General features: G+C 45.2%; 2 protein-coding genes across 21 annotated transcripts in view; one reads left to right on the top strand and one right to left on the bottom strand.

Annotated features, from left to right (window-relative positions):
- Rg (A kinase anchor protein rugose) overlaps positions 1–12,135 on the top strand; it is a 359,505-nt gene extending 347,370 nt beyond the window's left edge. For 11 of the 20 annotated variants that reach the window (XM_076809073.1, XM_076809069.1, XM_076809072.1 and 8 more), the window contains 11 exons: positions 2,453–2,572; positions 2,744–2,896; positions 2,998–3,070; positions 4,202–4,386; positions 4,847–5,066; positions 5,139–5,219; positions 5,294–5,461; positions 5,596–5,859; positions 5,962–6,158; positions 6,262–6,413; positions 6,516–12,135. In XM_076809073.1, the coding sequence (XP_076665188.1) occupies positions 2,453–2,572; positions 2,744–2,896; positions 2,998–3,070; positions 4,202–4,386; positions 4,847–5,066; positions 5,139–5,219; positions 5,294–5,461; positions 5,596–5,859; positions 5,962–6,158; positions 6,262–6,413; positions 6,516–6,606 (1,704 nt within the window). In that variant the 3' untranslated portion in view covers positions 6,607–12,135. Of the gene's footprint in view, positions 1–2,452; positions 2,573–2,743; positions 2,897–2,997; positions 3,071–4,201; positions 4,408–4,846; positions 5,067–5,138; positions 5,220–5,293; positions 5,462–5,595; positions 5,860–5,961; positions 6,159–6,261; positions 6,414–6,515 lie in introns of all 20 variants that reach the window. The other 9 variants (XM_076809081.1, XM_076809083.1, XM_076809078.1 and 6 more) reach the window with 2 other exon arrangements.
- Positions 12,136–15,786: 3,651 nt separating this feature from the next.
- The window catches only part of LOC143367357 (synaptotagmin-6), a 36,075-nt gene continuing 27,589 nt past the window's right edge, over positions 15,787–24,272 (bottom strand). Inside the window, exons 2-10 of the mRNA XM_076809087.1 lie at positions 21,139–21,401; positions 20,675–20,821; positions 20,176–20,307; positions 17,132–17,286; positions 16,890–17,058; positions 16,689–16,809; positions 16,439–16,610; positions 16,150–16,350; positions 15,787–15,986 (exon numbers count right to left, since the gene is read on the bottom strand). Coding sequence (XP_076665202.1) covers positions 15,983–15,986; positions 16,150–16,350; positions 16,439–16,610; positions 16,689–16,809; positions 16,890–17,058; positions 17,132–17,286; positions 20,176–20,307; positions 20,675–20,821; positions 21,139–21,401 — 1,364 coding nt within the window. The 3' untranslated portion in view covers positions 15,787–15,982. The remainder of the gene's footprint in view (positions 15,987–16,149; positions 16,351–16,438; positions 16,611–16,688; positions 16,810–16,889; positions 17,059–17,131; positions 17,287–20,175; positions 20,308–20,674; positions 20,822–21,138; positions 21,402–24,272) is intronic.

Raw genomic sequence — 24,272 nt, 5'->3', positions numbered from 1 at the left:
GCTTATTCTTCGCATCATTCTGTATAATCGTATATTGAGAAATGGTACGATCCGTATAACTTGACCCGCTCCCGAATCCCTTCTAATTCGATGTTTTGTAAATAAAGACTTAGCGCGCGACGTTCGAAGACCATTGCAAAGAACCTCGACGCGAGCCACTCAACAATCGTCGATTCTCGGACCTTGGTCTATTTAAGTGGCCTATCCACCGCTGAAACATAAATTCCAGCGACGCATTCGGTAGTGTCTGCACACTAATTTGTGGGCGTCGGAACGCCCTCGAGTCAACGAAGCCCGCCTTCCCGTTAAATATGTGCATTTGTTTTCTGCTGCACTTCCTCGGCTTCCCTGCGCCCGACGTTTCAAAGAGATTCCACGTAAAAATATACCACACTGCCCGGCCAATCGTCGCGCTCCCTATTACGGTAACGACTATATTAATTCCCTTGTTATGAGCTAGCTAAGCGAGCAGAATGAAGCGTCCCCTTTTCACGACTCGTTTTATCGTATCGTTTGTGCTCGCTCGAATCTGCGAATTCGCAGCGGTTCAATTCCATGCGAATAGCTCCAGCGAGCTTGCCCGGACGGGCGGGCATTATCCTGCGCATTTACATGCAAATCGTCAATAAGCGTTTTATTATTCTTCCGCTGGACGACACCCCGCTGTTCCCGCAACGATATACTGCGTCATAAACAATTTATTGCTTTATAACTGCGCCGCTCGTTGTCTCTTGGGGCCGATTTCGCGAATACCTTTAACTGGCCAGTTATGGTATTAGGTCAACGTTGGGTTGCATAAAAGTGCACGTCACCTCGGAGCACGTGGTCGCGTTGGTTCATTGTAAACGACCGTATTGTCGAAAATCTCGCTCGCGATTGTAAATCACGTTTGGCGCGGCTACACCTACGCGTCAAGTGGACGTCGATCACTAGGGGGCTGTTCTGTTAACATTCATCAGGCTGTCAGTACAGGGAACGGCTGAAAGATGGGAGTTTAAGCGTGAAACCGTATAACAGATTAGACTTTGAGGGGCCTTCTCGATATGGTGATTCAGATTTTGTGTTATTCATGAGGTCGATGAACCCGTCTCGTGCACTTTTCTTACCCGCACTGTTTGCAATTGAGGACCTTGCAGGAAGAGGGGTGCAGCCCCATCTTTACCAAATTCGAGTAAATTAGGAAACACTGTTTATAGAATTATTGTTGTTTGTTTGTTTGTTTTTATTGTTTTCCTGTGTTTTAAGCAGGATGGCGTTTCAAGCTTATTTTTTTGCTTATATTTCCCAAAGAACTATAGTCCCATTTTTTTGTTCCCTCCTCTCTCCTTCGGGTCTCAGCAGCAGCAGCGCACCCGAGTAAAGGTCGTGGTCTCCCATCTTTCCCCAGGACACCGCCTCGTGAAGCTTAACTTCGGTGATCTAACGAGAACCGGTGCTTTCCATCACGGCTACGGCCACTGGTAGAATTATTGTTTTGATCTAACATTGAAAAGAGAAGCTAATTGAAAAATATATTTTTTCATAGAATAAGTAGTAGTTGTTGAATTGATACGTTTTTGTTTCTATTTTTAGCGAAAAAATATTCTATAATAAAAATTCAAAATTTGCGTTAAATCTAGGAGAAATAGGCAGTAGAATTTTGTTTACAATATATTACGCGTCATAACTCAAAAGGTGTCCTAAATGGAGCTGCACCCCTCTTGCTGCAAGGTTCGCAATTAAAATTGTGTGGATACTAGGGCTGGGACTATTCGAATAATTTAATATTCGTATATTTTATAAGTATTCGAATGCTACGAATAAACTTCGAATATTTGAGTATTCGAATGTTATTATTCGAATATTTGAGTATTCGAATGTTATTATTCGAATATTTGAGTATTCGAATGTTATTATTCGAATATTTGAGTATTCGAATGTTATTATTCGAATATTTGAGTATTCGAATGTTATTATTCGAATATTTGAGTATTCGAATGTTATTATTCGAATATTTGAGTATTCGAATGTTATTATTCGAATATTTGAGTATTCGAATGTTATTATTCGAATACTAGTGTATTATGGTGTGAATAGTATGGTGTGAAATGGGTCAAAATTAGCTTACAAGATTTCACCCTGACAAATGAACCTAAAGAACTTGATTTATAATTCACACCATACTATTCGAATATTTAAATATTCGAAGACTTAAATATTCGAATAGTATTTGAATACTTGGATATTCAAATAGTATTCGAATACTTGAATATTCGAATTATATTCGCCAAATTATTGAGCATCTGAAGTATTCGAATATTCGAATACCGAAAAATTCAACAAATAGTCCCAGCCCTAGTGGAGACCAGTAACCAGTAACTACTAGTTGATATCTGCGCGATACAATGGTAAAATATGCTAAAAAGGCAATACCGTGGAAGTCGTTACAATGATGGAAATACCGATGTTGCAGGAGCCCATGACAACCATGTTCTTGGCCCTCCAAGGTGGTAAATTCGATTACCCGAATCGACTGTTCTCCTCGATCGCCTTGTCCTGGAAGAACTGCCAACGGGATACTTCCGATGTCAAGGTTCGTTTCGTTTTAACTTCCAAAGGCTCTTGCTTATTAGTTACACCTGTACGAGCAACGGATGCGCACGCAGAACCCTTTTGCTATTTGCGGGAGAATAAATTTCCTCGAGTACCATGTCTCGATGCGTTCGAGAGCGGACTGGTAATAAATTATTCGCCTTGTTAACAGGAGCTTATCCCTGAGTTCTTCTTCCTACCGGAAATGCTGGTGAACAGCAATCGTTACCGCTTGGGTAGGCAAGAAGATGGCAGCGCGGTTGGCGACGTTGAATTACCGCCCTGGGCATCGTCCCCCGAAGAATTTATAAGAATTAATCGAATGGTACGTGCAACGAGCGTAATTCGTTTAAACAACGAAGCAGGTTTAACTGTGCTTGCGTGTTTGAGCGAGCACCGTATCTCTCATGTCTTTCACTTCCACAGGCTCTGGAGTCCGAGTTCGTGTCTTGTCAATTACACCAATGGATCGATTTGATATTTGGTTACAAGCAGAAAGGTGAGTCTTGTCACAATGTCCATATAGGTAAGAGATAAATATGAAGCTACCGTATGTAAGTGTTAGGAAATTACCGAACAGTACCAGAAGATACGTAGAATTCCTAGAAAATGAGAAGCAGATCGTTACTGCCTTAGAAAGCTAGTCCCCTTCAAACCTAATATCCCTCTTAATCGTTAGTCCACGTAAGAAATATTACTTCGCGTATAAATTGAGACGAAAACACCCCGAACAATGGCGCGAACAGTATAGAAGCTGGAGCGGGTGTTGGGACACGCGGAGTCGAGTCAAATTAGGCTTCTAGCAATGGTAATTGTCAGTGGCGCCTCTATATCCGGCGCTTCCTCGAAGATGCTGGGTTCGAGGAGCCAGGGGGAGCAGGGTGGCTGCGCTGGCCGGGCGTATGGAAGGAATTAGTTTTTAGTTAGCTTCCTCCCGGTCTTGTCCCATGCAATTAGGCACGTGTGGCGGGCGCGACAATGCGTGCCACCCCTAACACGTAACACGTTTGCAGCCGGTTGCATGGAAGTACAGCCAACCGGAAATTCCGGCCACGGGCAATCGACAGAAGGTCTAGAAATCAGCTGAAAGGAAACGTCGGTGCTGCGCCGCGTCACTGCTGTGCAGTACTCTGCGAAACTCTATTTCGTGCTTAGAGAATGGAACATCAAACGTGTTCTTTAAATATCTATTAGGTGCACCAAAAAATAAGTAGCTTGCAGTATAACTCAAGCTTTCTGGGAACGAGTAAACACTTGCTTTGTGGGGGCTGTTAGTGTATCAGTTAAAGTTAAGCAGTTAGGGTGATCAATAGCCCACTTAGGATTTAAACTTGTGGGAGCCGAGTTGAACGGATAAAACTATTTTTAATGCAAATTCAATAATATTCATTAGGCGATTAGAAAAATTTATTTATAAAATGAAATTCAGTTTTCTTGTCTTTTTACAAAGCTCTTGAATTGCTTCAGTCGTGTTTACATTAATCTCCTTTTTCCTTTTCCTTTGGTGGGTGCCAGGCCCTTGGCACCAACTCTGGGTGCGCCACTGAGGGCGATAGACCGATTACTCCATTAAGAATTTGAATATTAATGTGCTGAAATTGTTGGAATAAACTGTGTTCCCTTTCTTAAGGTCCCGAAGCTGTTCGCGCAACAAACGTTTTCTATTACCTAACGTACGAGGGTAGCGTCGATCTGGACACGATAACAGACCCAGTAATGCGAGAAGCCATAGAGAACCAAATACGAAACTTTGGTCAAACACCCTCGCAACTTCTGATGGAGCCACATCCTCCGAGAAGCTCGGCGATGCATTTGGTAAACGACGTTCGATTTACGGTATTGCATAATTTTACAAGTGAAATCACTGTTTAGGGACTCGTAGAACTTTGTCACAAGAAGAGCGTGCAATGTATTGTAGGTATTTAGTCTGGAGAAGCGTGTTTGGGGAGAGCATTGTTGTAAGGTAGAGGCTTAACAGTTTGATTATTCTTAACGAAGGCACGAGCCAGCCCTTGCAAGCACTCCGCTACTTTTACAGTACATCACTGCTAGTGCTCGGTATAGAAAAGCTGAGATTCATAGTCTCATGATCGCACAGTAAAAACCGACCACCGTGCAGAATCTCTCTACATTTTAAACGCCAGCCTTTAGATATCTGAGTTAGCCACCCTTACGGCACACTCGTTAGACCATCCAGTTAATAAGTCGTACTTATATACCTACATATACGTGCAATGCACGCTTTTCTTTCTGTTCAATCGTTCCGAACGAGAAGAGTACCGCGAAGTTTGACAAGACGTTGCCACCCGTGTTGCAGTCACCGATGATGTTCTCGAGCATCCCGGACGACGTGTGCATGGCCATTAAATTCCCATCGAATTCGCCGATCTGTCACATATCGGCCAACACTTACCCTCAGCTGCCACTGCCATCGGTAGTTACGGTCACCACTGGGCAGCAGTTCGCTGTCAACAGATGGAACACCAACTACGCTGGTAAGCTTCGCGGTCGGCAACTCTCGTTGCCAGTGAATTTCATTATCCTATTAACGGGGGGCTGAATTACAGCGTCCGTTCAGTCGCCGAGCTACGCGGACACTCCACAGGCTCAGGCCGCGAACCAACCACTGTCCATGGATCCTGTTCTCTGTAAGTGGAACAAAGAATCTTCGACCTTTGAACTTATAGCAGTGACTTAATTGCGGGGGACTCGCGTGTTGCAGCGCAAGCGGCGAACAGCTCCAATCCAACGTTACGCCGGCACTTGGGCGACAATTTCAGCCAGAAGCTGAAGATCCGAAGCAACTGCTTCGTCACCACCGTGGACAGCCGTTTCTTGGTCGCCTGTGGCTTCTGGGATAATAGCTTCCGCGTCTTCTCCACCGAGACTGGTAATGATTTTGATCAATAAGCAGATGGAGGGAAAATTGGCTGATGGTGTGCGGGAGTGTGGCAGAGGAAAGGGGGTGTAGAAAGGGGAAAGCAGTATTTCAAAGTAGAAAGGAAGATAATTCCCTTTTTCCAGCGAAAATCGTGCAGATAGTGTTTGGCCACTACGGTGTCGTGACGTGTTTGTCGCGTAGCGAGTGCAACATCACCTCCGACTGCTACATAGCATCAGGAAGCGCCGACTGCACCGTTCTGCTGTGGCACTGGAATGCCAGGACGCAGACAATCGTTGGAGAGGGCGAAGCTCCAGCACCCAGGGCAACCCTTACGGGTCACGAGCAGCCGGTAACGGCTGTCGTTATATCAGCCGAGCTGGGCTTGGTCGTTTCTGGTTCTTACTGTACGTAATTGCACATACTCTTCAAGATTTCGTGGCATCTACGGTGAAGGTTTAACATTATGGAATAAGAGTGGAATTTATCGAATCGTTTCTCGCTTATAGACGGTCCTGTTCTCGTGCATACGACTTTCGGCGATCTCCTGAGGTCGTTGGAACCTCCAAATGGGTTCTCCTCCCCTGAAAACATCGCGATGTCGCGGGAAGGTGTCATTGTGGTGAATTACGAGCGTGGGCACATAGCAGCGTTTACCATAAATGGGAAACGCCTTCGCCACGAGTCGCATAACGATAATCTTCAGGTAGCCTAACCCATACAGTGTTTGCAGGATCACAGTCTCGACAGGAGTCGCTTACGTCTTCTAATTGTTCCATGATACCATTCGCGTTTTCCATTTCTTTCAGTGTCTGCTTCTCAGCAGAGATGGCGAGTACTTAATGACAGGTGGTGACAAACGTATCGTGGAAGTTTGGAGGACGTTCAACCTCGCCCTTCTCTACGCATTCCCAGCCTGCGAAAGCAGCGTTCGTTCGCTAGCCCTTTCTCACGATCAGAAGTAAGTACGCTTCAAACTACAAGTGTACCCTAAACTCCGGGCTCCGTTGATCGTCACGAAAGACTTGTCGTTCCGCCTACAATTTCAAAGCTCTTTTTGCAGGTTTCTCCTAGCTGGTCTGGCTAATGGGTCCATCGTGATATTCCACATCGACTTCAACCGATGGCATCACGAGTTCCAGCAACGTTACTGAGACTGCTTCGCGTACGTCTAGCAACATCGACCTCACCCAAACACACCCCAGCTGTTGCCCCATCTTTTTTCATAATACCGACTGGATTTCTCCCGAAGCATGAATGGGTCGCAACGGTGACAACCATAGAGCAATCTGACTACAATCTACGTGTACATCTTACGTTACAGCCGACCTACGATTCAACTAACCAGAGTAACGCATCGCGCAATAACGCGAGGTGCGAACGAGACGTTCGTCGAGCTTGCGACGCGACAACCGAGCGCAACGACCCCGGCCATGACCGAGGTGTCTTCTACGGAGAGGAGCAACGAGCAACGACGCTTTCGCAACCGTTTATTACAATCAAGTAGAGGGCGCAGATGCGTAGTCGCCGAGCAGCAGGTATTCACGATATTCAGCGTTTAGCAATAATTCGCTTACTCGCGACTCTAACAATTAAAGCAGTGCTTCCGTGGCGCGAGCGCGCGAATCGACGACGCCGCGCAAGCGAACAGTAGAGGAAAGTGTGGTCAGGAGGTGTCCAACAACCGGGCCCTCTGGGCTCCAAGCCGCGACAGTGCGCGCGAAGAGACTCGGAGAGGAGAGAAAGCCGACAGAAGGCGCACGTCTCTCAAACGCTAGTCAATTACCAAGACTCGGATCTATCTGTACGCTTGCGGACATTCGAAAGGCCGATTCTCGACTCACCTGTTCGAGGGTAGCGCGCTGGTCAGACGTGAGGGATCCTCAGGACAGAACGCCCGCGGCTGAAAGAGGAAATCGTAAGCAGTCTCTGGAAGGCGAGGGCGCGTTACATTTCCCGCTAGGAAATGGCGCGTGGGTATGGCCCCCGATATCTCTAACGCTAGTTACGTCCCGTGTAAATACGATAATCTCTGCGGCATATATAAATATATATATATATATAATACTTATATATATATATATATATACATACACACACACACATACGCATTATTCCGTAATAGGGTGGCGAGCGAATGAGTGAAAAATGAGGTAGGGAAACGTGCACCATTACAAAAGAGTGACGTTTCCATTGTATTCTGCGCCGATGTTGCAATTGCCGCTCGTGATATAAACACTTTTCGGCTAAGCACTTAGTGAGTTCAGTTTACGAGACATAGGAACAACACCTACACCACATCGTCACACCCTGTATACGCAGATCTATCACGCGTTAATACACGTCTATAAATACACAAAGGTACGCGTACACGTCTGCACAAGAAGCACTTCCGCGTGGGGGGCGATCGACGCTTTTTCGCAAGCCCAGTGTACGCTGGATCGCCTCCCCTATCTCTCGAGGAACACACACCATTGCCGTCACAATCACAATCATCGCCACCGCCCCAACCACCCACCCTCACCTCCCAGCAACACATCCCAACCCCCCGAGGTTCACGTCCTTCGGAAGAGATCCTAATTTTTATCAAAGCCGTCCAGCTTAACTTTTGCGAGGATATTTCTTGGTATTTTCGCACGCGAGGTATAATAAATCAGCAAGACAAGGTTATATAGGCTTAAAAACGAGGAATCGCATACCGAATTCATTAGCGGCGGTCCTCGTTGGCGCGGGGATCGACCGTTTCTTCGTGTGTGAGCGTGTCGCCCGTATGACGATTCGAATGGCGAGTTTTGTGGTGAAGAGAACCGTGCAGGGAGCCATAGCAAGTGAGAAAGATTGAAGGGATCGATGGGACGAGAGAGGAAAGTTCGAAAGACGGAGGGGAGAGTAAAGGGAACGTTCGATAGGAAGATTAAGGGGAGGGAGCGGACTCGTTCACGAATGATCGACATCTCGCCGTTTCGCTGTAGAACCGAACGCTAGTCACTCTTTCTTGGGGAATGTCGACGTTGGCGAGCGAGTACAAGTAGGTAGAGTAATCATGTCGTGGGAGATGCGTGTGTATAGCTTCGATTTCTTTGCGTCTTGCGATTCGATCGACGTACACAGCGTACGTCGTGTTTCGCTTGCCAAGTAGCTGGTAGCCATTTCTTCTGTCCGTTTACGAGATTGTTTTCACGCGCACGCTTCAGTCGTCGTAGATCTCGATGTGTTTTTCCTTTCGTGACGGATCAGTGACGTTTCAAGCCGGAGGGTCTTCGTATAATAAAAAATGCAGGACAAAGATAGCGTGGGCGCGGAGAGGAGACAGTGTGAGAGAGACTCAGCGTAAATGAGAATAATTCGGAGCGAGCGCTTACGGCCGCCTCGGTGATCCTTGCGACGCACCCCCTTTGTAACGCGAGTCTATACGCGCACGATCGCGTTTTCAAGACAACTCGATTATAGAATCAAATTCGATTAACTAACGCGGACATACGATTGGATTAAAAACTCACAAGGGTCCCTGGATAACGCTTTCAATTCTACACCCTGCACATAGCCAATGCGGTACTTAAAAGTAAAATACAACGCAGAGGGACTGACCAATTCGAAGAAGAAACGCTCGACGGGATAGACGGACTCGTGGAAATTGCAAAGCCAAAAGGATACGCGAACGCGAACGTCTCAGGATGTACTTATCTAGTCAGGGCTCGCGACAAATGGCGTCGCGGATCACTGGCGGCCTCAATTCCTTAGATGTCGATACACTTAAATCATATACAGTACTTGGTCTACGTGGTAGATGTAAAGTAAGTGCATGGTGCCGTCGTTCTAGCGATCAATCACTCTTGAGCTTGCGGAGATCATGTAACGTAATTGTTAATAATTAGTGGACGCGGTTATTGTCGTGTACCCCGATCGCGGCCGACCGATCGACCGCGCGTTGTCGTACAATTCATACACGCGTAGGACGGTGTTACGTGTGTGCAATGCGAAACGTGTTAAACAATGGTATATTATCGCTATATCGATATTGAGCGTGCTTATGCATGATTGTTCGTAATTGTTCCGTTGGCGAGTCGTGCGAGAGGAAGAGGATGCAACGACGAGCGTGCATGAGGAACGCTCGACAGCTGCGAGGAGGGGAAGCTGCGAGGAGGAAGGCGAGTGACTGCTGAGAGAAAGAATTCGTGCACGCTTGCTATGTGTGCGTGAGGAAGAGGATTGTGCCTGGTGCTTCGGATACATGTAATGTTAATTTCTCGCGTGCACGCGCGCGCAACTGTTTACTTAATTGTACTTAACATGTACAGACGCGTACACCTTATTTTCGCTACGATGGAAGGAGAAATGGGGCGAGGAGGGCGGTAAAAGCGGGGAAGAAGATTAGAACGCAAAGTGGCACGCGCGACATTCTAGCCGCGTTCCTTGCTTTCGGGCGATTCGCGTCGCGTCGTCTCCAATACAACGATCCTGTTCGAGTCACGAGGGAACTCGAAGGCTTCGACTCCTTGGGATCTTGTGATCTCCAGCGGGATATCTGGAGGCGGCCAGCTGCGGGGGAGAAACTCGAATGTGCGCGCGATTTGGAAAGTAAAGAAATGGACGATAGTGGTTGGCACGAAGTGCAATAGCGCGCGCACAGGATCACTCGGGGAAGCAACGTGATCGGCGAGAATGTACCGCGTCGAGCGAAGCAAAACAAAGCGAAAAGAAGAAACTAAAAAAAAAAAATTGAAAAAAAGACGGGGCGAGAAAAAGTAAGAAAAAGATTTTAAAAAGAGGAGTTTTTATATTTGTTTATAGGTGTGTGAGAACGCTGCACTTTTCGAGCAAGTTGTTAGTGAATTCCCTCCATATTGCTATTATATATATATAAATATATATAAAGAGAAGAAGAGGAAGTTAAAAGTCGATTTCTGTCCGTAACTCGAACTTCGGTACATCACGTAAGAGTAACGCTACTATTTTAAATAACGCTAAGTACAACGCTACAAACAAAAGGGTTTGCCTATAATTATTATCAAAACAAACACTACACCTTATTCTCATGATTCTTATTAATATTATTATTACTATTATTATGAGTATGTAATTATTAGTGTTCTTATCTTACACGATTGTGGTTTACATTTCGACGTACTTAAATATTAAAGTAACGAGTCGCTGAGCGCGAACGTACACGCATATATACACACAAACACACGTACACAGAGAGATATTTGTATATTGGAGGAGATTTAGGGGTACTTACATCCGATTCCGGTTTCCGTGTCGAGCCAACTGTTTGCGTTGTTCACGTTGATTGTAAGAAAGCGCGAGGTAATGCTAATACACTGTGTAAAGAGACAAACGAAACAACAAAAAAAAAAGAGAAAACCGAAAAAGTGAATTAATGGTTCGTTTAGATAGGGAGCTGCCCGTAGAAGTACTTACGTGTAGGTTAATCGAGCGTTCAAACGTTTCTAAGCGTAATCACGGGCGGATGAAGAGGGGAAGAGGGGACGCGTGTATGGTCGCGGGAATAACACTTATTCGGACGCATAGTCGTTAGAATCGTAACTCGTTCAGTATTTAACAGCGACGCGGAAGAAGAGAATCGCGTTCGACGATGTAGAATCGATGGAAAAACAGCGGACTCATCGCGACGAAGTTCGAAGTCCTCTTCGTTCGTCGCCGCGTGGCTCCTTCCCGGCGCCGAGTAATTTTCCAAATCAATCGATAAAAGTCAATATACGCGCGAGATCGTAGAAATGGGGGCAACTAAAGGCAGCGGAGTAACGAGGGGAAAGGCGGATAGTAGACAGAGGGGATGATAACAAGATGTAGCAAAGTCGCGTAGAGTTGCGATCGTTAAAACCAACATCATCGAGTTCATCTGCGTCGAAGTAGCGTTTTATAATCGTGAGTCCGTTTCTTATGATAAGCGATACGATAAATATTGTACAGCATTTGTAATGCTACACGAGCCATCCGCTCTCGATTAAGCTTAAGCCCATCCGATTTCACAAGACTCTATTGTCGCTGCAGTTACATTTCTTCAAGACTGAACATCGTTCCGCGATACTCTATTCTCTATAACATTCATCGCCACATGTTACCGTCACGTCACGTTGATCGTTGCAATTTCGTGCCAGCACTTAGAACGCGTATTCAAATTTCTAATTAGCAGGGAGGAGAGATTTAAGATAGAGGGGTGGGGGAAATTGCGTAACACCAGGGGAATGCCGCGCGAGGAGCATATAATATGGCCTAATTTTTTCACGATTCACGGCACGATGTAGAGTACTGTAGAGGGGGAGGCACGCGAGAGAGGACGGGATCGATGTTCGATCGACGAACAAATGGCTGCAATCAGTTAACCTTCTAAAGAAAACCTCGATGCTTGTCTAAATATGATTTCTCTGATAAAGAAAAAGGAAAGCCAAACTCGTAACCGCGCGACACCACGTCGGTCGGGTCTCGTTCGACGACACGGACGGCGCAGGTTTATTCCCGGCACTTTTAAAACGAGTACTATTTAAGTAGAAGGTACTTAAGTCGTTGCTACATACCAATATAAGCTCTATTGCTTATTTTATACTTAGTATTACCGTAACGTTTCCGATTAGAGGTAACATAATGGGAAAGTTGTATCTTAGCGTAAGGTAGACTAATCTGTAAAGATAAGTAGTCAAATAAATGAAAAGTACATTTGATGTTGCAGACCGTTTTCCTTTCATTTTTCGTCCACGCTTCGCATCGTTCTTAATCATCTTCTGTATCTCTGTCTTACACTGAAAGGACAAGTTGCAGGGGCAAGGTACGTTGACAAGGTCCTCGGATGACGAATGGGCCCCTTTTATGTCGCTTGCACGCAGGGCAGTCAAGAATTAAACTGGATGTGATGTACGAAAGAAGTTTCCTTTTATATTATTTATTTAAAGTCGCGTGCGCCTGTTGGGGGTTGTTAGCAACTGAAGCAAGAAGTTGTTCTACATGGTACCGATTTATTTATTTCATCCACAATCACAAAGAGGCTACTGTGTGCCCGAATATACAGTACAGATACACATACTCGTTAGAAAATGCATATTATCACCGGCACCACCGGGTGTTCGCCTGCAGTTTGATTAAATATACGGTTATATCACTTTCATGATCAGAGTAGACTTTAAACGAGGTCTCGTTTTTGCTAGCTGCTTTTGTCGTCGCCCTCTCTCTCCGAGATCTTTCGTTCGGGTAAGATCGACACTGTCTTGCAGATTTGTTCGTATCGGTTGATATGTATCCACGTACACATAGATATACCGTTCACCGTTTATTCAGCAACGGCGCGTATCTGTTCATGAGAGGGTGTCGCGAGAGGTGAGATCGAATCGATGCGAAGTCAACGACATGGGGTATCGATGGGCTTTGTCCAACAACATTAACCATAGAAAATAACGCGTCAACTGGGACATCGACGTTACGTACACCAAGAATACACGGGAATTAATACAAAAAACGCGAGACGAAATGAATCGGTACATCTACGAATAGAGGTTCTTCACCACTTTCTTAGGTACATCGCATGTCTCCGAAGATTAACGCTTCTCGGTATTCAACGTAGTTCTCCCGTTTAGAAAAAAAAACGCTTCCACTAAGCCCATTCAAACGACTACTCCGACTGAAGCGATTGGAACTCTTTCAGACGAGACTGCTACTCGGTGAATGCTGCAGAAATTACATCGAATAGAAGGAATGCAACCAGATTAGATACCCCCGAATTTGAATATCGAAAGAAAAAAGCCTCGGGTCCCATTTCGCTTATATTCTGGATATGATAATTAAAGGAAATTTAATTTAATTTAATTTAATTTAATTTAATTTAATTTAATTTAATTTAATTTAATTTAATTTAATTTAATTTAATAATAATTTATTCACGGGACAGGCCCATTAAGCGCAAGAACAATATAGGAAAAGATAATTACAGTAAACTACAGAAAAAGAAAAAAAAAGAGAGAGAAAAAAAAACGCTAGATATGAACAAAGATTACCAGGTAGGTTGATGGGAAATAATCTAAGCTAAGTAATGCCTTCCGCAATAATTTCAGAGTTCATTTTTATAGAACGTTCTATTGTACCTGCCATCCAATTATAAAATAACACGAATAAAAGGAAACAGCCATGTGTTTCGAACACCAACCACCATTCATCGAATCGGTCGTCTGAAAAAGCCCTTCCACCCCTTAACATCGTTACGCTGGATAGGTGAAGTTACTCGAGTAAGCTCAGTCTGTAGTAGAGTGTTCTGTTCGTACGAAAAATACAATCATCTTGTTTGTGTTTGTTTGTGCACGGCGACGGACATCGCTGGAGCAATAGATGAGGCGAGAAGTCCGTGAGACTTTAAAAAGATGACCATTGGAGCGCTTCACGGGCAGCCATGCTCGAATTGACAAAATACGTTTGGTTTGGTACAAGGACATTACAAATATACACTTGGAGGATCTACTACTGAAAGCCCAGAATCTTGTGCACTACGTTTCCCTATGCTACGCTACTACTACTTGTGTCTTGGCACATCTCGTGTTCTACTACTGCACTTACAGTATCTCCGTTTCTCGGGCACGCTGCCTGGCGTCTTCTTACGGCTGTAATCTATTAGCTGTCACGGGTATACTTTCATCTACTTGGAACACAGAGTATCGTCAGAACGTCAATGGGATCGTCACTTATAATCGTAATGTACACCGGTGGCTGTGTCCGCCTACCCTTCTAGCTGCATCCATTGCCCAGAGACGTCCAGGCGTCTGGTACATTTCATCGCCCGTAAATATCTGTGTCTCGCACCTGGGATCGTAGTCTCCGGTCGTTCGCCAGCCGAAAGCATAAAACGAGCCGCCGCGAAGTAGTACTCGCCCCGTCCTGCACCCAGTGCTCTCGAATCTTAAACGTACGTGTACAGACCTCCGCGATGCATCAGCGTCAGCTGTGCGCGCACGGAGTTTCTCTTCTCTGCGAGGCCCATTGCACGGCACACACGCATTATTATCGAGCACACCATCGGGTCGATCCATCAGCCATCGACATGTGTTCCGCGCGTATGTGTAGGTTGCGTGTTATCACAAACGGCGCCCTTCGGCGAGCTTTATATCTAAACACGTATCACGGTGAATGAGAACGTTTTGCGCGAAAGTGGCGGAGGGAGCGTGAATTAGTAAACGTCGCGTCGCTACATCTCTATTCCTCGTCTCGCACCTTTGGTTCTCGCCAGCAACGATACAGCGGTATCATTAAGAATATTGCTATTTAAAGTCTAGAGGAAGGTCTACTCGGGTACTCGGCTTATTGTCGTTAGAACGTACCTCCACGGTGTCATGCGCGAAGTGGATCAGGACAGGTAGTGCTGTTCCGGAAGCACGAAGGAGAAGTCTAGTCGCTGTGGGCTCACCATCGAGGATTCGCAAGGACCGCCATTGGAAACAATTCTGATGGGCATCGTATCGCTCGCTTTCAAGCATACAGGTGATAGGCAACTACATACAGTTTACGTATATTCGAGTTTTTACAATTAAATCGCTCCTTTGCTGCGTTTAACTCGTCGATGCACAGAGGAGTGACCTGAGATCGAGGCTAACTTTGTAAAATATCTGTTTTCGAGGTAACGAAGGTCTCAAAACAATGGGGAATAAAAATAATGATCCTAGACGCGGCGAAGAGCAGCGAAAGAGTTTGAACATAAAAGTCGTGCATGTTTCACAGGTCCTTTCACAATTCCCCCCCTCGTTCTCCGTATGAAAATTATTTCGAAGAGCCACGCATTCAACGAAAACTCTATTTTGTACGCTCGACAGTGATTTTCCAATAGAATCTGTGAAAACTTCACGCATCCATCGAAATCTCTCTTATCGTCTGCTATCTGTACGCTTTCTTCCATCGGAAAATAAGGCGCGCCGGGGCGTGTTTCGAGACATCAGCTGACGCTTCTACGAGGGCCGTGTAAAAATTGATATCATTCACAACCATCTATTGCGTTAATAGTTCTCTTATTCTCTTTCTCTCTCGCTGATAAAATATTGACGAGTATAGTCAGTGAACGATCCGTATTTATGTTTATGCTCGAACACAGGGCCAGCCTGGGTTCATTCTTCAAAAATAAACTATTCTATCTTTATCTTTCTCTCCCTCCCATTCTCTCCCCTATTCTTTTCCTCCTTATTGTTCTCTTCTTCTACGTTTGATCATCGGAATAGTTTTGAGCAACCTCGCCTCCCGCTCGTCTCTCTATCATACTACGCTTCCACAAGCATTCGTCTACGTTCTATTAATTCGTTTACTATTCCACGCTCACCGCGGATGATTACATTCCAAAGCACAGAGTGTTTATTAGTTTTTTCTTATTTTTTTGTTGTTTTTTTTTTTTGGTTTCTTTGTTTCTTCCGAGCCTCTTGAGATAGAAATTGTACTTAAGTCAGTCAAGCGGTGTGCATTAAATGACGACAGAAGGAAACAACGTCCAAGTCGACGTCTGACAAAAATTGCGAACCTTCCGCGATACTTATTTCAGCCGCGGTGTCTTCATCTGCAACGAAAAGTCGTGTTCCGTTCACCGAACCACCCGTCATTCGCGTTCTCAACGGTGTATCAGATTTCTCAGCTGGTACCAATGATTGCCCGATTTTCCGTGCGATCGGACATTTGGTAGACCCGCAGCAGAGTAATCGATAGAATAAGTCACGACTCACCTGCTATTCAAGCAGCTCAGACTCACGGGAAGTGGCTCCGAATTCACGCACGGAATGTGACCAGCTACCGTTTCCATTAAGGGATACCACTGCGCCACGGGTTTCCTTGGATTGTCCAGCATCTCTAGCCAATGGTCACGACCGATGCCGATGAAACTGGAGCCAATCGCCGTGCAACCCATTAATTCGTTCGGTCCAATCCTGAAACGAGGATCGGATGAAATTGTTGGTGAATGTCTACGGGCGATTTCGGGACCATTCCGGCGATTCCTCTCGTTCTGTCGCTCACCTGTCGTAATCGATTACTTTTATTATTAGACTGACATCCTCGATGTTGGACGCGGGCACGTCGAACACCAGAACCTCGTTGTAGACGGGGAACAGCGTGTTCTTCTTAACCGTGGTCTTCTTCTTCTTGATCCTCTTGCCTTGGCAGAGTAGGTACACTTTCACATAGGGATCTGGAAATCAGAGTTTTCGTTGGAACGTTTCTTAATCGTAAATAGTGTCTCGATAGCAATAGCAGCGGTAAGTCCTACCAGACAATCCTGTTATATCCATGACTCTCAGGTTCCTAGCTTTGATTATGGTCACGGTCAGTCGACCAGCTGTTGGAAGATAGCAAAGCGACAGCATCAGTTCTCCCAAGTCCACCTTCTCCTAAAACACCATACGAATCGTCGTCAGCCTTCGTTTCGCACCAGGATCCAGGTGTTAAGTAGCTAAGGAAGTCGCGCTACCTGCATGGCGCACAGAATGTTCATTGTGTACTCGATTTCTTGCTCGAGGTCGGTGCATTCGAGCAATCCTTTGAGCACAACCTGTCCGATCAGATCGGGCCGCGAGCATCGATCGAAGTCGTATACCGAAAATTGGAGGTATCGCTCCCGCAGTTCTTCGTACGGCACACTAAGGTCACAGAGGTCCGTTCCGTTAGTATATCTGACGGGGAGGGCTGAACGAACGAGTGGACTTTACAAACCTGAAGATGAATATCTCGTTGAACACGGGGTTCAAATTCCTTCGATGTACTTTCGTTTGGTGCTTCTTCTTTCTGTCTGGCAGAAGGTATATCTTTATGTAGGGGTCGCTGCTACCGGTCACGTCTTTCACTGGTAGTTCCTGAGCCTCTAACACCTAAAATCGACACCATGGTCCGTTTAAGTAGAATACAAACAAGTAGCGAATGACATTAAAACGGAGGACTATTCGCGAAACATCGCTGAAACGGCGATGGCAAACGAGTAAAGTTTCAGGGAAAATTCAAAGACTCGGAGCATCGCTGTTTCGCGAGAACAGCTCGAAAGTTGAGCCATTCTAATGTAAAAGTAACGCTTCACTGTCGTCACGGCAGGCTTCGTTAAAAGCAATATACTTCGTTCTGATAAAACCGGGCGAAGAACTGCAGTTTTCTCTGTAACGATGGTCCTGCCCGGGCAAAGAAGAAAGGAGCAACGAGAGCAGAAGTTCCAGGAACGATTCGAAGCGAAAGAATGCTTCTTGCTCTAAGCGACGGCGAAGAGAAGGTAAATGGTATGTGACACGCGACAATTAATTCCTCCCTCAGCGGAGAAATAAACGCGAAGAAGAGTGCTTCTAATCTCCCGAGTACTCGACGTGCCGTTACTTAATTCTGCATATCAGGGTAATTACACGGCCAGGGGAGAGAAATTCAGGTCTCCGTGGGCTGTCGTACGTCCACGTTCCTGCAGCTTCGTGCTCAAGTAGAGTTATGAATGAACCGGACATGTACGTGGCACGCATGCAGCGTGCGCATTTATATTTATGTGTCACGAAACGTGGGCGCCGCCCTATTTACGACAAATTCAATCCCCATCAATTCCATTCCGCCGCAGGAATAATACATCGGCGTCGTTACATCGCCCGCGCCGCGCTCGATCGCAATACAACCGATGCCCGCGGAGGAGGGACGCGCGTGTCCATTGCCATGCACACTTCATTATCGTTATCCAATAACTTGCGCTAAATATGTCCGCGTAATTAGCCTGGCCGAGTGCAATCGTGAACTGAATTTGCCTACGCGCTTAAAGCGTTACGAAAACGTTCCCACCGACAAGCAGTCGATCCGCTGCGTGAGCAACGGGCGCCGAGGGAGTTCTGTTTTATTTTCAGTGATGAACGCACAGTAGTCGCGGCAAAGATAATAGTTAGCTATTACGAAATATTGAAAACAGTTCGGGGTGAAATTCTGGTGTTAAGGCGGTCGCGCAATTTGGCGTAGCGCGGCGAAGGAATTGTTAATAATTAATTAATTGTCGCTGCGCTTCGGTCATCAATTGTTCATAAACTTGTCTCTTCGTATCGCCGCGTTTCGCTAGAATGCGCGACGGCCTTAAAAGTTCGAATACGTAGTGTCTGGAGAAAGCACAGGGAGCGCCAAGTAGATGATGCCGTGACTAGTCAGACAGAGGTTCCTGGGAGAACAGTGTGACTTCCACGGCTCCGCTTGTCGCCTCTGCCCCAGTATTTGAGGGTCAATTCTCGCCGCGGAATTTACACACCGGATGTGACCAGGAATTAGGGCGAATCATTCGTTCTATAGCGTGGCAATATTAGCCGTCGAGGCAGGGCAAAGTCGTTCGCGTGATAATGAATGGTAGAATCGATTTCGTTGCACGGTGGAGCGAGCCCTGCCCCTCGGATTCGTTTCGTGTGCTCTCGCCCGCGGGAGAATCTTTCGCCATGACGAAATGGCGCAGCCTTGAAACAGGCCGCGGCTTAATCAATGCAGCTGCATGCGATCGAGTATATCATAAATCGAGACGGATATAATTCTGGGCAAACGTCGAAAGTGGAACGGGAATGTCGGTCATCGCTTGCGAGGAAAGAATTCTTCGCTTCCACTCTACGTGTATGCGTGCGTGTGTGTGCTGCACGTTGATTTCGCGCGTTACGTGCGCAGCTTAAGGAAAAAGCTCTGATGCAGCTTTGGCCGATAGACTTGGTTGTCTCGCGGGAATTGAGATGCTTGGCATAGTGCGTGACTCTATACGCGCCATATTAAACACATATTCTACTCAGGGGATTGTTATTACTATTATTATTATTATTAAACGTCTTTATTACTCCAGTAAAAGGCGAGGCGCAGCTAGTATGCTGTTACTATGCCTGACCTTACTTATAAACAACAAAGGAATACAGCAACGTATACACAAACATAACAAGATAATACGAAATACGAAGAGAAGAGAAGAAAGAAAAAGATTTAACAAATTAGAGGGATGTTGAGAATGCGAGAATTCGACGGATTAAAAGATGAAAGTACATTAGCATTCTTAGTTCATTCATCTTTTTCATTGACAAAAGTCTGCGTGCGACAATCGAGGAAATATTTTCAGCAATTTATAACAGCTTTTGTCAGCCGTCACACTGGTAAGACCCATTAACAGAATTTGCAATCTGGCTAACTTGTATTTCAATGAGATTGACTTCTTCTATGGATCTCCTTCTATCTTCAAAACCAGCTTCTACACAGCGGTGGTACATAACGATGGGTCTTGATATTTATAGATAATTATTTCAGTTGGTTCATGTTTCTGTTCTGTTTTATTTGTAGTTGTAACGCTTGCCTCTACTAAGTATCGTTTACTCCTATTTTCGTCACTAAACGAGTCTTAGGGTACGTTTACGTTGGAGCTGCGATAAACGATCAGAGCGACGATAAGAGCGAGATGACTATATAGATGCCCAACGATAAAAGCGTTGATAAAGAAATATTTCTCTTTCCTCGCTATTATCGCAGCTTCAACATTAACGTACCCCTACCCGTGCAAGAGAAATAATTAAATAAAAATCGATTTTTTTTCTAAAATATTGGATTATATAGAAAGTCCTCGTTTCACGTTTTCGATTTATTTTCCCAGGAAGAAGAAACCCCCTTTTTGATCGCAGAAGTACCCTTCAAACATGCGCAGTTAAAGTTTAGTGTCGGGTACTTCACGATCATCATTCGCACCCAGCTAATATTAATTACCAAATATTAATTTACCAAATCATGGAACTCACTTTAACCACCAATCCCTCGATCTCTTTGTCGTAGCGTAGAGCGAAATGTAGCTTCCCAGCGTACTCCATCTCCGTGGTGCTGGAACTCTCCGCGCTCTCCTGTCTCACCAGCTCCTTCTTGTAAAGTTCCGGCTGCGGACGTGCACGTGCGCGGTTAAAACTTTGGAAAACTGAATTTTCTTGTTTGCTTCGCTGTAAGAACTGCGGCCGGAGCCGCGCGTCCGCGGGGAACTCTTTTTAGGGGCGGGAAGAAGCATTCTGCTCGCTTAATTGCCTAACGCGGGAAGTTAGCTGGACTGAAAGTATCGCGGGTAAAGGAATGGGTGAACGAGGACCAGTCGCAAATATTCTCATCAACGTCTACGATATTCCTCCGTCCACATTACCCAGTCACAACTTTCTTATTTGAACTGGAGTAATTAAACCGCTGAATATGACGCCAGTCTAAGAACGAAAGCAACAAGACTACTTATCCTGTTGAATTTTTCATCGACCGTACCTTGATTAAACCGAGGCTGGAGTCGCTGCGATTCTCCAGGCTACAGATGCTGAACTTGATGTTCGGTAGGTCGAGTCGGTGGGAGAGCTGTCGTTGAAAGCTCTGATGCCTCATCGGCACGATGGGCAAAGTTGTCTGGCGCAGTACCTGTAAAAAAGTCATGCCTTGATACGTCCGTCCTGTTTCAATATTTAAAAAGCTCCATCCGGGTGAGTCGGCTGCTGGGAATCTTCGTTAGCTCCTTAACAACGAAGTTTCTTCTGCTATCTCTCGCTGCATGAAATTTTCATTTTACGTCTCTTCGAAACTCCTACCCCCATGCATGAACTCTGTCTCATCGGGGGTTACGAAGGAGAAAACGCGTGTTGCACGCACCGGACTTTTAAACTGTCATTTCCGCAGCAAGATACTTCTTATCAAACAATCAACGAGGTCTGTATAAGCGTGTAAATGAAAGTTGATACCTTCTTGTTTTCCTTTTGCTCCTGAACATATTCGTGAGTGATGGGCTCCGATTGAAGATCCGGAAGGGAGTGACTGATACGAATGGTGTTCTGCTGGGACAAGTCGCTCTCAGTGTCCTCTTCCTTCATGTACCTTCTCACGTTCATTAACCATCGCCAGGTAGACGAACACTGGAAACTCACGGCGGCCAGCAATAATAGAGCCATCAACGCTACTCCTGTTCCTATCATCAGCTGATAAGGGAACGTTTCCGTCCATTCTTCTGCGAACAAATTCACGGAAGGTTAACAGTCTCGGATAGAGAAGAATGCACCTATGAATCGTTTCGAAAATAGAATAAATATACGATTCAGCGACTAATTGATTCGCCCAGCCTCGCACTTCCTCTGCCAGGCTAATCCAGGAAACGCGAAGGAACCCCTCATTAATTACTCGCGATATCGTTCGAGGGGTACGCTGTTGCGCAATAATTAATCACTTTAGATAAGAGATAGCGGAGATGGGGCCTACTCTAGGAAGAAAAATTTTAATCAAGGATAGGAACGCCTTCTGTGCTTGGAAAAAAGACACGGGAGGAATGGTTGGGAATTTGTATGCCATTGGAATTAAAAGGACGTGCCTACCTGTGAGGTCACGTAATTCCTTTATTTATTTATATATTGCATTGCAAAAAATACTGCAAGAACTGTAAAAGATATACTTTCGAATACACAATCGTTTATTTAAAAAAGTCTCCAAGTTTTTCCCCCAAAAAATCCCGAAAATGTTCTCAGCCCTTACAGGTATTTAAGACGCTAGGAATAAGGTGATTCTTGGGAATTTTTTCTAAGAAACTGTTGATTGGATCTTTTCCAAATATTCAGGGTACTTTACCTCACATTCAAACAATAAAAGTTAATTTTTTCGTTACAAAGTGTTCGGTAGAAATGGAGATATATGAACACGTTCGTAGGGAATCGCGCGCCGGAGTTGTAAATTTGCGATTATGTTGGAGGCCCCAATTCTTCCCCGAGATAAAAAGCTCAAGGATTTTCTTATTTCTCGTATAATTACATTGTCGATGTACCTAACAAACGAAGAAAAAATTAAAAGTTGGCAAATTAGTGTGACTTCAAAGAAAAAGTTACGATTCTGCCCCAAGATATTTGCTACTATTTATGGAAAATGAGTTGTTCAATGTAATTTATTTATAAAAGTTTTAACTCCATCGACAATGTAATTATACGAGAAATAAGAAAGCCCTTGGTTTCTTTATTCAGGGAAGAATTGCGGCCTCCAACATAATCGCAAATTGACAACTCCGGTGCCCAAGTCCCTGCAAACGTGTTCACATGATACATATATATGTATCTCCATTTCTATCGAACGCTTTGTAACGAAAAAATCAATTTTTATTGTTTGAATATAAACTAAAATACCCTGAAAGTTTGGAAAAGCTCCGCTTAACAGGTTCTTAGAAAAAATTCCCAAGAATCACCTGATTCTCAGTGAAACAAACATTATCTGGACCCATGATTGCGCAGTTTTGCACGTCACAATCTTTATCCTTAGTGTTGGAATGTGTACAACGATAGACTGTTCCTAGAGTTAGAGTGTCAGGGACTTTAAGGACCCGGTAATTTATGAGTTTCCTTTCTTTCGCTACAGGAGACCCAAAAGAGGGGAAAACGGTCTTCTCGACCCCTGCGCTTCTCAGTCCGAGAAAACCCTCTGAACGGATAACTTGTATCGCGCTAAAGACAGTATTCTTTCTATTACTTTTAGTTTAAGTTTTATACAGTTCTTCTTATTATTATTATACTGACGTTCGACTGTGTAACTTTTATTTTCTTGAATAAATAAACATTATATTCTAACACTTAGCCATTAACCAAACCGTTATCAACCATGAATACGTTCCTCCTTTTCACGATGCATAAAAAAAATACTTAATATTCCCAGGACATCCCAAAATGTTAGTTCAATGGCAACTGGGACGCTCGTATCTCCGTAAAAAGTCACATTGTCTGCGCCTGTTGAGCGTACAAATACGTCACTGGGTGACTCATTCGCGCTCCATCTGCCGCAACGCCGTTTAACATCCAACAGGTAAAAATCGCGGACGTGGTGGCTGTTGCGCAAGCACCGCCGAGAGAGGACGATGCAAATGAAGAGTAACGCTTCGGGTAAAGTACACGCACGCCTTAACGATTAATGTACGAATACTATGCAGCATTGTGCGCGGCCCACGAGCAAGAGAAAGCCGCGGATCCTCGGCCGAGCTGTTCGGAGCCCAGCGGACAAACACCAACGACGTTTTCTTTCGCGCGGCGTCACGTTTTGTCTTAGCCGCCTCCATTAACCGCGTCCTTAATGACAGGAACTTCTTGGAGCACGCTGGATCGTGCAACAATACACCGCTTGGCCCGCGAATAATGCAAATAAGGCGGGTTTCGAGTGACTAAGGACGCTACGTTATTCATTCCCCTGTCCGTACGACGAGTAATTATTTCCCTTCGCGTCCACTCCAAGCTTCCACGCCCCCGCCTTTCGGTTCCAATTCCTTTCTGAACCGAGCAACTCGTAGGCTACCCTCTATGTCAGTAATTACGTTCTTTCGTCGTGACTCACCGGCGCCCGGCATATTCATACAACACTAAATTGCATCCAGTCGATAAAATCCAATTTGTTTCCTCGCCCTGTCCAGCAATATCGGTTAAACTGCGCGTTGCTGAAATGCTTGTGTTTTATTACAACACACGAGCGTTTTATTCCTATTTCTTTCTTTTTGTCTCTACGGACACAGCCGCGTATTATGTTGGGACGTTGCGTTCCCCAATATTTGGAACGACAATCACGATCTCGTCAATGATTATTGTTCCCTTGCATTAGCCCGCAAACAGTACCTCTGTCTTAATCTATTTACTCAGGACATATTCTGCGCGCTTATTGCCGCGATAGATGTCATCCGCTCGAATTATACGTGCTGCTATTATGGCTCTATTACTGTGCTGTTGGCCTAAGCTTCTGCGACAGATTGGCAAATATGCCCGAGTTGCGAACGATATGGCCCGGCGCTTTCTGAACTTAGAATTGCTGAGTGAAATGCGTTGTTATTTCTGGGAGAAAGAGGTCGGGTGATCCAAGCGTTTCA

This window comes from Andrena cerasifolii, chromosome 3 (assembly GCF_050908995.1).
Source record: "Andrena cerasifolii isolate SP2316 chromosome 3, iyAndCera1_principal, whole genome shotgun sequence".
In the NCBI taxonomy this organism is placed as follows: domain Eukaryota; kingdom Metazoa; phylum Arthropoda; class Insecta; order Hymenoptera; family Andrenidae; genus Andrena; species Andrena cerasifolii.
The sequence above is the reverse complement of the archived record's forward strand: the minus strand, read 5'-3'. Positions and strand labels throughout refer to the sequence as shown.